This window comes from Falco naumanni, chromosome 4, assembly GCF_017639655.2.
Source record: "Falco naumanni isolate bFalNau1 chromosome 4, bFalNau1.pat, whole genome shotgun sequence".
NCBI classification, from domain to species: Eukaryota; Metazoa; Chordata; class Aves; order Falconiformes; family Falconidae; genus Falco; species Falco naumanni.
The window spans coordinates 21,834,137-21,847,083 of record NC_054057.1 but is presented as its reverse complement, the minus strand read 5'-3'; the positions used below and the strand labels follow the sequence as shown (position 1 = coordinate 21,847,083).

The 12,947-nt window shown below is 37.2% G+C and overlaps 1 protein-coding gene across 1 annotated transcript in view; it reads right to left on the bottom strand.

Moving 5' to 3' along the window:
• The window catches only part of POU6F2 (POU class 6 homeobox 2), a 250,195-nt gene extending 242,454 nt beyond the window's left edge, over positions 1 to 7,741 (bottom strand). Inside the window, exon 1 of the mRNA XM_040593708.1 lies at positions 7,499 to 7,741. Within this exon, the coding sequence (XP_040449642.1) occupies positions 7,499 to 7,664 (166 nt within the window). The 5' untranslated portion in view covers positions 7,665 to 7,741. The remainder of the gene's footprint in view (positions 1 to 7,498) is intronic.
• Between the last annotated feature and the right edge of the window lie 5,206 nt (positions 7,742 to 12,947).

Sequence of the window (12,947 nt, the reverse complement as noted above, 5' to 3'; positions counted from 1 at the left end):
CAAAGCAGTATCACAACGTAAAGCAGGACATGTCACAAAACAAATCTTCCTTTGTTTTACACTGACATCGATTTTGATTTTTATATGGTGGAAAAACAGAAAACTGAGGCTTCACACTAACAAATATCAAACCATTTCCATGACAAAATAATATTCCTGTTGAAACCCACAAATTATGACACATTTAATTTTATTCTGCTTTTGCCCCTGCTCAGCATTAATTTTCTCATTTAGTTGTCATTTGAATGTAACTTCTACAACTGAGCTCATTAGAAATGAATTTTTAACTAGCAAAATAATGTTATTTTGGTAGTACTAAGGTAGTACTAGTGGTAGTCATATAAAAAGTCAGAAAATTACCCATTAATGGAAGAAGCATCAATATACTGAATACACATTAAACCAAAGTATAAAAAGCCATAAAGCAGCTCTTCCCATCTTCTGACCATTGCTTCACAAATCAGGATGATGGATGCAACAGAAGAAACAGCTTATCAAGGAAAAGGAATTAAAACAAAGAAGAATCCACAAATGTCAGAAAGAACAAAACCTATGAAGACAACACAACAAGGAAAACCAAGGACTACATAGGATATTAAAGAGAAAAATGATCCACATGAGAATGGCAACTGTTACTATGAGCTTCTTACAGCTACCTCTGCCTTTGGATATTTTTAAAAAATTTATTAACCTGACAGCAGGAAGCTTTATACAGATTGCCCCCTGACAGGGTGCCAGCTTGGTATGAGCACTTGCTATCTCTTTGTTTAGCATAAGGAAATCAAGAGAGGTGTTAAGTGGTGCCATGTGCACATTTGGGCAAATCTAACTTTGCCTTCGTCTGCCTCACCTGCACATTTCCATGGAGAGCTTGCTTAATCATGTGAAGTCCAACAGACACATCCAATTCTCCTTCCTTCTCTTTCCTAAGTTTGCTTCCTTTTTAATGTGCAAGTGTCTGATCTATTATTAATCTCAAAACAAACCGGCAAGGATCTCAATCAAAGAAAGTAACAGTTCTTTCACAAATTACCTGTTTACTGTCTAGTAGCCGGCACGTCCCCTTTGAAACAGCAGCCATTTATGTTGCTTTTAAACAAGTTTGTTGTTATTTTTATAACTTCAAAGATGGAAGAAGATTAACTAATTAAAAATGAACTATTTGTCATTCAGTCATACCAATTACATACTAGGATTTAATTTTTTTCCTTCCCTCTCTAATGTTAGCTATTCCGTATATAAATACAGAAAATCAGACCTCAAGCCTATTTGAAGAAACACATAACATACACATCTCAAAAAAATGTAGCAAAGAATTAGAAATTTAGGAGAACAAACAGAATTGTCTTTAAAAAACACACAATTAACTTCCTCCATACTCAAAACAGCTTCTGTTGTTTGTTTGCCTTTTAAAAATAGGCTGTCTTTGTCACAATTCAGGCACCACAATGAGAGACTTACTTATTTCCATACAAACAAGGGAATTTATAAGTGGGGCTGCAATATTTGTCCTTCATCAGCCCAATATTGCTTTCAACAAAGGTTAAAGGAGTGAGACTCCAGTCTCCTTAGAGTTGGAATATACATGCTCGCATCAGTGCCACCACTGCCCGTGAGCTACCTGCGATACCTAGGCACAGCAGGAACACTGAGCTAAGGATGGATTTTCTGTCTTACCATTGCATCGCGCTTTGTGTTTAAATAGTCATAACATCTTCTTAGGCTTTAATGGGTATTAACTCCCTGTTCACAAGTGCATCCCCCACTAACTTTGATAAGAACTCCACCAAGGCATCAGACCATAACGTTATTGTGAGTAGTTGAATAAACTCCCTAACTATTTGCAAACACCTATTTAAAAATGCTTATGTCAAATATATCCTTCAGAAATCAATCGATCAGCCAGATCTTCAGATTGTTTGAAAACTTACTTGTTAATTGAGCAAGACACCACTACATTTTAGGAAATGGATTTACAAGCCTGTATAATGACCCTGTTCTGTAAACATGTCACCCTTTAATGTTCCTCATTGACAGTCTTTGTAATGAAATAGAGCTCCTAAGCCACAGATTACTCACTTTAAAAGTATCACACATTTAGGCACTAGCAGGATCCTTCCTGTGTCCCTTATGGATGGCATGGATAACCGATAGCGTCTCAGAACAAAGCATCTACAATGTGGAAATTACTGAATAAAATTATGTGAAAAAACAGGAAGCTTTATAAGCAGATTAAACATATTTCAAATGTTTGCTGCATCTAAAAGAAGACTGTAATTTTAATATTGAGACCATTTGGGCTATGAACTTCCCTATCAGAACTAAAAAATTCACTAGAGCTTTAAAACGCAGCAAGAGTGACACATTGCTTGCTTTCATTGAAATTACCAATGCTTATCAAAGTGTTCCTGATGGGCAGAGATCTTATAAGGCCTTTAAAATTTGAGGATATAACCAAAACACTGAGAATCATCCTTAAATACCTTGATGAAAGGAAAGCTCTTAGTCTGAAGGCCTTTTTCCCCCCACAGGCAAGATATGCTGTTAATGATGATAATGTGAGCTTCCTCACAGCAACCTGCCAATGACCTCTGCTCTGACCTGCAGAGACCACTGTCTCAAGAGGTAAAAGACAATTTAGTCCTTTATCCTTTGTAACCGAAATGACTCTAGTGCCATAAATTCTAATCAAGGCAACTCTGATTAAAAAAAAAAAAAACCAAAACAAAAAACCCACACACAAGAAAAAAAAAGATAACGTATGTTTCCTTAAAGAGCAACACAAGGGTTCTACTAGCAAAACACAATCAGCTGGGAACAACTTCAACCCTGTTCCGCTACAGCATATATGCGTATGCTAATACGGAAAGATCTGTGCAGTTCTGAAACATGGGTAGCAATATGGGAAAGAAAAACAAAATCCCAAAGCCAATGCAGGGGTTTGGAAATAAACCCTTGTTTATGGAAATGTGTGCATATTCCTTTAACTCTCATATCCCCACGACGTATTTCAAGCATACACAGCATTATGAAAAAAGCAAAAAACTGGTAGTGAACCAAATGAAACCACAGTCTTCAGATCCATCACAGGAAATCTAAGATTTAATTTCACTGGAACAAAACCTTGCCAGAAAAAAAAAAAAAAAAAAAAAAAAAAAAAAAGGTTAGCAGTCAATTTTTTTGTCCTGCAATTATTAAATAGGAAACACTTGTGCTCCACAATTACAGCCTTCATCTTGCACTTACTATATACTTACAGCTTTATTTATTTCAATAAGTTTGATGCGTAGCACTACAGGCTCGAGCTCAAGAAGCAACTTTTTATAACACAGTACATGCAAGAGCATTCCCAGCTTTTTTACCATCATCTAATCATGCCATAAACTACTTTCAATTAAGGATGAATTAAGGACTGGATCTAACTGCAGGAAAGCCAGCCTCCATCCACAGGGCTTTTTGGTGCTTGGAGTAGTCACTGCTTTCCTGGGATTTTTACCGTACTGAGAATTTTATGCATGCAATATCCCTGGTGTCTATATCACTTGTGAATCTCAACAGCTATAATATTACACAGCTAAAAATGAAGGGTTTGGTTTTTTTTAAGATTTTTTTCAGACCAATACATCATAACTTGCTCTAAACTTGTTTGAAGGTATTGTATAAAATGGCAACTATGATTACATAATTTAGTATCTAATCCCAATGTGTTTACCCAAGTGAAGCTACTACTTAGCATTAACAAAATCTTTCTCTCATAGGAGCCATGGCATTTGGCCTGGGTTACTATTTTGAAGCATATTGCAGAGTGAGGCAAGCTGATCTGAAAATGACACCAGGAATGTCAACAGCCAGGCTTAGTCTCTCTGTTTCTTAATTATATCATATGATTAAAATAGGAGATACTGCTTCACAAATATTTTAAAGAGTAAATAACACTCTACAACATGTTTTGCAAAGCAACTTCACCTTATACTGCTCAGCAAAACTGGGATTTCTGTAACTGAAACACTAGCTGTGCTAACTCCACACTTCAAAATTGTACTTCTGAGCTAATCTGTTTCAGGATATCAGTATTTTACACTTTAGAAAGTATTTTTCACCATTGTTTTTTACTCCCTTCTTGTTTGACAACATTTCCGTATCCAAAGTCTTTTGCACTCAGATTCCGAAAAGTGCAGTGGTACAAATGCATGAGGAGAGTATTACAGATGCAACCCCCCAGACTACAGTAGGACAGCCTTTTCTTTAGAAAACGAACAAAAAATCCAGCAAAAAAAACCCAGCCACCACCATCACCAAGAGAAAGCAAGCAAACAAACAACAAGCAAGCACAACCCCTCTAATCACAGCTGCTCCTGTCATCACTCACAGGTAACAACTGCACGGCAGTGACAAAGTGCATCTTCCCAGACACCTGTGCACCAGTTTCAGGTGGGAGCTATTTCAGATCATCAGAAACTTATCCCAGTTTATGCTGGTATTTCCGAGACCCAAGGAGCTACAGTGTTCATCTGCTTTGTCACTGATAGCAAAGCACCCATAACAGAAACGAAAGTTTACTGTGTATCTTCGTAAGTAAAAACTACGCACAATTAATTGCACTCCTGCCCTTTCCTCACCTGCAGCAGGGACTGTTGTTGAAGAGATGCCATTTTTATGATTAATTGTGCTATCTGCTACCAAAACAAAAAATAAATACCCACTGTTTCTATGGTATGCAGTTAAATACTGAAACAAGGAAGTTTGAAGTGGATTTTAGGAAAAGATACAGGTGAGTAATGCAGGTCCTTGCAGAAATAAACCCATCCATCAAAAGCAGCTAAGCAGAATGTGTCCGGTGAGAAAGAAGCAAGCTCCTTGCATCTAATCTTTCAGCCATGTTCATCTATATGAAAATAAGACTCATGAAATACTGCTAACATCAACAAGACTCAAATGCTGGCCATTCGTTCCAACTAAATCAGTACATGATTTTCACATTTTTTTCAAAAACACGAAAGCAGCAGTGTAGAAAAACTTTGTTCTCTATGGACCTGTCTCCTCCCCTTGACTTTTTAAAATGCTCCTCCCTCTCCTGTTTAACAGATTTTGGGCAAATTTTAACACAGCATGTATCAAATGTTATATTGTAAAAAGAAATTTTTTATCTCTGATCACATCAAAGAAACTTGGAGGAGAAAACTGTCAATCTTTATGCCATCTCAGGTCAATAAATCAACAAATAATTTAAGTTCAGAGACTGCAAAGAAAGGCCCAAAGTATGCATTCCTAACATGCTATTCATAACATTAAACAAAGAGAAACAGCTATAAAAGAATGGTCCAAATTTATGTATCAAAGCTTTAAACAAAACTACACTTGTTTTAAATGTTTACTGCAAACCTTTCTTACAGGATGCATCCGTGGCATAAAGGCTGATAATCTTTAAATTTGCTCAGTTTGTATCAAAATAGCCTCACTGTCCTTTATGTTCTCAAAGTTTCTAAAATTAACTGACAAGGGCTGCTGCTAGAAGATCTGTAGCATCGGTCATAACTGTAACAGAACCTCGATAAATGGTAAATAAGTTCATAGTGAGGCAGTTGAACTATTTTACCTACTTTCGTTTACTTGGGAACGTCTTTTTAGCAGTATACGAACAAGGCTAGCAAACATCTGACATTCACCAACAGAAACAGCACAATATATTAATCTGTAGCTTTTTCATTAGTGCTTTTAGGGACATAAATTATATTTGCAGTTCAGAAAGAGACAAGATATTGTTGCACATCATTTCTATATCCCACACAGCAACTCTAATGAAAGTGTCTGTGTATATTTCACTATCACTGTAGAGCATCCAAATGACAATGGCTCAAAAAATATCCTGCTTTTTATTACAAGCCTGATCTAAAAACAAACAGACATTTCACTAGCCTCAAATTAAAAGTCTGAATTTTGTTTTGTATATACCTTGCTACACTTAATAGATGTACCCTAAACATTTAAGCAAATAAAATACATAAACACAGCTGAAGATATTTATACTGCTCTGGACAACTAACAGCCCTCTGAATTTTAGACATCACAATTTTTTCCTGGATGAAATGGACTAAAACAATTATTGTATGCTTTCTGAACATTCAAACTGCTAATGGAAATTATGCTTTCCATGGAAACAAAGATTACTAAAAGGCTGCTTAAAAATGGATGTGATATTCAGTCATGGTCATTCCTGTAACCCAGAAATTAAATTTTAGGATTTTAAAATTATGATTATTTTGCCATATCTGTAGTGAAGTTGTTTAGTAAAACATTTTGTGGTTTTTATCTGTATCTTTTAGTAAGGGGTAAAGAACACTTTAAGAGAAAACTGAATATATTCTTTTGTTAAAAAAAAAAAATCTTGCAGCTTTTACTGTAGCTGGAATACTGAAATCTAAACACTGCTACAGATTTCCTTACAGATTATGAAATCAAAACTTGAATATTAGAAAATGGGCTCTCACCCTTAAAGCGGCATTACCTTTAAACAAGATCTTTTTCCTTTCAACTTCCACCTATAGGATCATGTAAAATAAGGAAATGCTCCATTTCTATTAAGGTTTGTCTCAAAGTCACAAATGGAAATAATTAAAAGGAACTCCTGCAGGAGAGCACTCCCTCTAAACCCAAAATGTCACTATGTACCATACAGTGTTGCTCCAGCTCAGACATCTATCAACATCTATCACTCAGGCACGCACCTCAACAGCTCTACTCCCTTTTCTGATTAGAGATCAGAGTTGCTTGAGTTGGCTTACAGGGTGTCATCTGTTTGAATGACAGATGTCTGTGCTGGAGTGCCACTCTTGCCAATTTTGTTTTGATTGTGAAAGGTTACACTTATCTGGCACAATTTAGACTATTAAAAATAAATAAAAAATCAAAAGGTAATTTATCTTTGCATAGGCTTTAGAAGAAATATTTAATTTCTAATTTAAATTCCAAAAACATTAGCTCCATGTGCAGTAGCCTTGGTAGCCTCAGTACAGAGTGTGTTATATAGGAATGTTTCTGCTCTTTTCAGCCAGCTTTATCTTTACCACATAAAATGGTAACTTTTCAGTTCAATCCAGCCTTAGAAAAAACTGGTAGCATGACACATCAGCAGCTAACACAATAAATGTGTAACAAACTACCTCAAGAAAATGATCCCCCCCCTCTATTTTTTTTTTTTTTTACATCAGGGACCACGGATCAAAGGAAAACGTAAAATGCCTTCAACTTGCACAAAATAAGTTCATTGCTGACAAAAGTTTTCAGGACTGATGCTGTCATTCTGGAAACCAGTTGCAATGGGAGCAGAGGGCTGTACGCCTGCATGCTCCAAGCTACTCCTTCGTACTTACAAGAAAATTGAGTGAACAAAAAAAAAAAAAAAAAGAAAAAAAAAAAGGAAAAAAGAAGGGGGTGGGTGGGGAGATTGCTCTTCCGGACAACATGGTAGCAGTGAAATGAAATACCTAGACAGACTTACCGAAGAGCTTGCTGGGAGTGTCCTCGCTGTCATTTGATTCCACAGGCGCAAGCAGGGGCTCATTCAGCTCGTTGTCTGAAGTAGCTGCCTTGTCCTCACCTCTCAACTCTGCATTCATTTCACTCCGCAGTGACAGCAAGGGCTTACTGACTTGTCCAGCTATCATTGGATCCTAGGATGGGGGGGGGAAAAAAAGAGTGAGGGGAAAAAAAAAAGTGGCAGCTTTGGTGTGCGTATACTCTCTCTTCCACTCCCTCTCTCTCTCTCTCTCTCACATACACATACACACACTCTCTCTCTCTCTCTCTCTTATCTCTGGCTGCTCCTGCTGTTATTGCTGGCTGCAGTCAAGTGAAGAGCTATTACAGATCCAATGAGTTTTCCATTACTCCCCACCCTATTAAAGCTCAACTAGCATGTGAGAGATTCAGGATGCTTTGGAGAAAAACTTCTATGAAAGCAACATAACCAACACAGCTTTAATTGTGGGATGTGCTTTTTCTTTGTGTATGTTTTTACATCTCACCCTGTCCTTAACGTAGTAAGAAAAGAAATTCCTGTATGCTCCAACGCCACAGAAGAGGAGCCCTGTGAGCACTTCATAGCGATTTAAGGAGGCATCCTTACCTGTACAACATTAACAAAATCAAATACTGTTTCTAGCATTCCAGTGTTTCTACGAAAATATACAGCAGCAAATTACCATTACATACATTCGACAGAGATACAGATTTCTTCTAACTATTCCTGTCTTTGGGATACTACTCCAAAAGTCCATAAACACACACAAACACACATTTTCCTTTTGAAAATAAAAAACAAAGAACCATTTTTTAAAAGATAAAATTAGGGAAGGTACTTACACATATACTTTGCAATTATTCTTGTGTTTGCAACATTATGTCCCCCGTAAAACATTACGCATATATATACACATCTAAATTTTTTCTTGTTGATTTGGATCTGCTTTATCTTCTGCTCATTGAGGACATTTGGGGGTCAGGCATTATTTCCAAGCACACTCTATTATTCCGTTTGCAAACTAATAGGCATAATATCATGACAGCACGGAAACCAGAGTGGAAAAAAAAAACTAAAAAAAAAAAAAGGAAAGGAACAAGTGACCTTGTTGCGCTCTCTGGCAGCTATTTATTGCAAAGTTCATGCCTAAATGGTTCTTATGCAGAGAACAGGTGACCAGCGAGCAAGTAGGTTGGTTAGCATGTTCCCTCTGTCCCGTCCTCACATTGGTCGATGTTTGCCTATGGGTTTTTTAATGTATTCATGTCTGAAAAGTGAATTTGATATGACACATGATAATCTATGAAAATGTTAATCAATACAAATAGTTTAAGCTGTCATCAAATGCACTTCTTTAGTCAATACTCATACTGCCGAAAACAATGTCACTGTCACCAGGGCTTAATTTGCACAGCACTTAAATATTGGACTCTGTGCATCAATGCACTCCTCTTCAAATACTGTAGGTAAACACATTTTCTCCCTATTTAAGGCTGAAGCACTCAGCACGCATTTAGCTGAGCTGAATCCTCCCTTTTGAATACCTTGATAGGTCCACTGGAGGGCAAAATTAATACTTAATTGAATCTCACAGTCATCAAAATAATCAATACTTTTTTATTATTTATTCTTTACAGTCTGTTGACTGTTTCAAACCTCTGAGGGAATGGTGGAAAGGATTCATGGCTTTGAAACACTGTCATTTAACAAGGTAATTTTCAGTGGGGCATTAGGGGTTGTGAAACATATAATAAAACAAAAATGGTGGCTTATAATAGGAAGAAAGAAAAGAATTATATTTCTGCCATCTAACAAAACAGGATAAATAAAAAAGCAAGTGCGAGAGGAAGCGGGAGAAAGGAGGGGGGAGAGGGAGAGAAAGACTGGCTTTTGAAGGGTTTTATCATATCAAGAGCAGAGCTGAGCTTTCATAATGCTGACATTTCTCATCCTGACAATCCTAAACAAGTGGAAAGGATGAGATCGCAGATATCATCTTTCATCACATTCCCCAGCTTAAGAACCAACATGACAGCTTCTCTCCCCTTTACACTGTTAATTACTAAATAAAATACTGCTCTCTGTCAGCATTAGATTATTGAAGATAGCAACCACAAACATTACTCCATTGTTTTGTTTTGCCTTTTTTTTTTTTAAACCAGTGATACCTACCTTGAACTCTTCAGAAAATAAATTAGGCTTGTGTCTACATATTGTAAATATATGAAACATAATCAATTTAATCAATGCGGTCAATCCATGTTATTGTCAGGCTAAATTGCTGGTGATTTATTAATGTTTCGTTTACCGTATTTATTAGCCAGCAACAATCTGAACATTTCTTAGATGTTTCTGGGGAGGAAACAGAAGTTAACAGATTTCTTTTGCAGATACTGTAAAAAAAACTCTGACTTGTTTTGCCTCCTATTCATATTGCATTACAGACAGTGTATGGGCAGGCAAAAATTTTGTTTTCTTTCATGTACTAAATAATGTACTTTAGTAGATTTTGCAGCTAAAGGTCACTGTGAACACAAACAGCATTTCTTCAAAGTCTGGGCTGCTGCCCTTGGTTTCAGCAGTTCAAAACTAACATCAGGAGTGCTTCTGTAAAAAATGTGAATCGGGACAAAATTTGATTCTTTTCATCGAAGTATTTTGGGGAGGGAACTAATCCTGTCCACAGAGCTACGCTGCTAATCTGAGGACTAACAACAATTTAATGAAGGATGCTGAATCAGTGGAATTCTAGATTAAAGTCTCAGCTGCCAAATTTTGAAGTTGAATATATGAAAAATAGAAGGAAGAATAATGTAGGAAATGTGACAGCACTGGAAGAAAACTCAGCCCTCGGATGTCAGTGAATTCCCAGCAACTTCAACAGGGCCAGGATTTTACCTGTTGTGTACATCAATAATTTGGCCTCATCTGGTATACTTTGTTCATTTCTGGTTAGCCCATCTGAGAAAGATACATCAGACAGATGTGCAGTAAGAATGATAAAGAGATTGAAAGGATTGGGAATGTCTACAAGAAAAAAGTGAATAAGAATGAGCGTGATCAAAGTATACAAAATAATAGATGGCAAGGAGAAAACAGATCAGGAACTATTCACCCTACTTCATATGAGGAGAAAAGGGGCCTCCACTGCAACAGAAAGGTCACAAATCTAGTAATTATATATATATATATATATATGTGTGTGTGTGTATACATATCTAAAGACACTTTTCCAAACAGTAAGTGGCGAAAAATCTGTGGAACTCATTGCTGGCAAGGGCAGTAAGCATCAACATAGTTTCTCACATGGCTGGGTACACTCCTAGCAGTGTATTTAAAACAGTTTTCCAAACAGCACCAAGGGCTATAAAACCTGAAACAACATAAACTGCTGCCCCTTCTCTCAGACGGTACCAGAACCTGTAGTTAACCCTCAGGGTAGCTCTCCTCTGTCAGGTGATGAATGAAGGACAACTTTCTCTATAAGCAGATGGTTTAGATACTGTCTAAAATTCTAGTCTACATGAAGACTAAATAAATCACTTAAATGATGGGCTGAGGGAGGGTTTACTTCCTCCAAAAACATACTTTCAGAAAATGGACATTTTTCCCTTCAGGCTGTCTCCTGGCCTTTGTTCTCCATACTTAAGAATGTGCCTCTTCTGCAGGGGATTATGCGTGATTTAGAACTAGTTGTTTTTGCAAAAAAAAGTGTAATAAATTCTAACTTCAGTGCACAGCAGGTACACCACAAAATCCTCTGGGGACTGGAGGGGTGGTTCCTGTATTTCCCAATGGCCTCCCTGAAAAACCTCTGGAGTAGTTACTATGCCCATGGCAGGCCCAGCAGCCTTCACCTCCTCCTCCACCCACCCCTGAGAAGATACATAGCATTGGAGATGATTGTTCAAGGTAAGGAATTGCGTGCGCTTCTACTGGGGATATCCCATTAGGATCTGTTCTCCTTCCCACCCTGGGTGTCTGTAGGCTTGACACTCAGCTTTTGCTTTTTGGCAGGTGCTCAAGGTCAGGTTACACTTTGCACTCCAGCACAGGATCTTCTGTGGACTGACAACCACACAAAAGTTTTATATACAAAATTGAAAAATCTAAGAATGCATAAAAACCAGTAAGATGAAACTTGTGAAAAGGGCTTACATGCTTTAGGAGGCAACGGTCCATAGAAGGGATGTAATGCTTCAGAATTACAGATGATGTAACCACAAGAGCAAAGTTCTAGTTGTGAGAACTAAGGAATTGCAACCGCCTTACTTGAAATATGCCTATATATACCACACGTGCAGTGACAAATTTTACACTCATATCTTGCAAATACTCATATAACTTGTCATCTATTGCTTGTCCAACCACCACTAGTATTCCCAGACTTGCCTGTTTTCTGAGATTTCCCTGACAGTTCTGTGCAGCAAGTGGTCCTCCCTGCTGTGTGTCTCCCTTAAGGATAGCGTATACCTCCTGTAATTCAATTTAATACCTCTGTTCAGCTCCACCACTCCCCAGCAACTGAAATAAACTGTTGGGCTTAATTTAACAATAAAAATCGTGTGGATTTGCAAATGCAAATTGCAGTTCTGGTTACCCATCCTCTTTTAAAAGCCAAAACCTTTAACTTTTTCTTATCTGCAAGCACTGGATGAAGTACAGGAGAACATTTATCACTGTGTTAAAAGCTTTGCCTCTGCAAACTTTAAGGGTAAAGGTACAGTTTCTAAGCAAAACTATTTAGTAATCAAAGACAGCTTTTAAAGGAAACTCTATGGTTTTTGTGTGAAACATGCCCTAGGCACAAGGCTAAAAATGGGAGAATGAACTACTTTTATCCTTAATGTAGGACTTCAGTGATAATACAGCTTTATAAAGGCTTCATGCACTGATTTAGCCACTGGTATAAATTCTGTACTTACTGCACCATAAACATTGTTGGTCTGAATTGAATTACTTTTTAAAATTTTAATTAGGAAAAAAGTAAGATCCTTTGGTTTGCTTTTTAATTTGCCCTTAGTTTGAAGTAACTTGGCACAGGCTTTATTTCTCTAGCTTAGAAGTAGTTGAAATTAATTTGATTTTTTTCAAAGTATGAAATAAATCCCGCCTCTCCAGGATTCTGATCTCACACAGACTTTGGTTTGGGACATACACAATGCATATGTTTGAGAGCAAGCACTCCAATTCTACTGAAAATAAACATAAAATTTGCACTGTTCATACATTATTCTAATGACTACACTAAAAAAGTACTCAAATTGTAGATCTTTAATTTTTTTAATCAAGACAGAGCACCATCATATCCTCGAATAAAGCTATTTTAAGGTGTAATGAGGAAAGGCCCAGCTCTCCCAGGCTCTTTAGACTGGAGAAGACACAGCAGATCTTATCAATGTCTGCAAATGTCTTAGGGGCAGTTGTC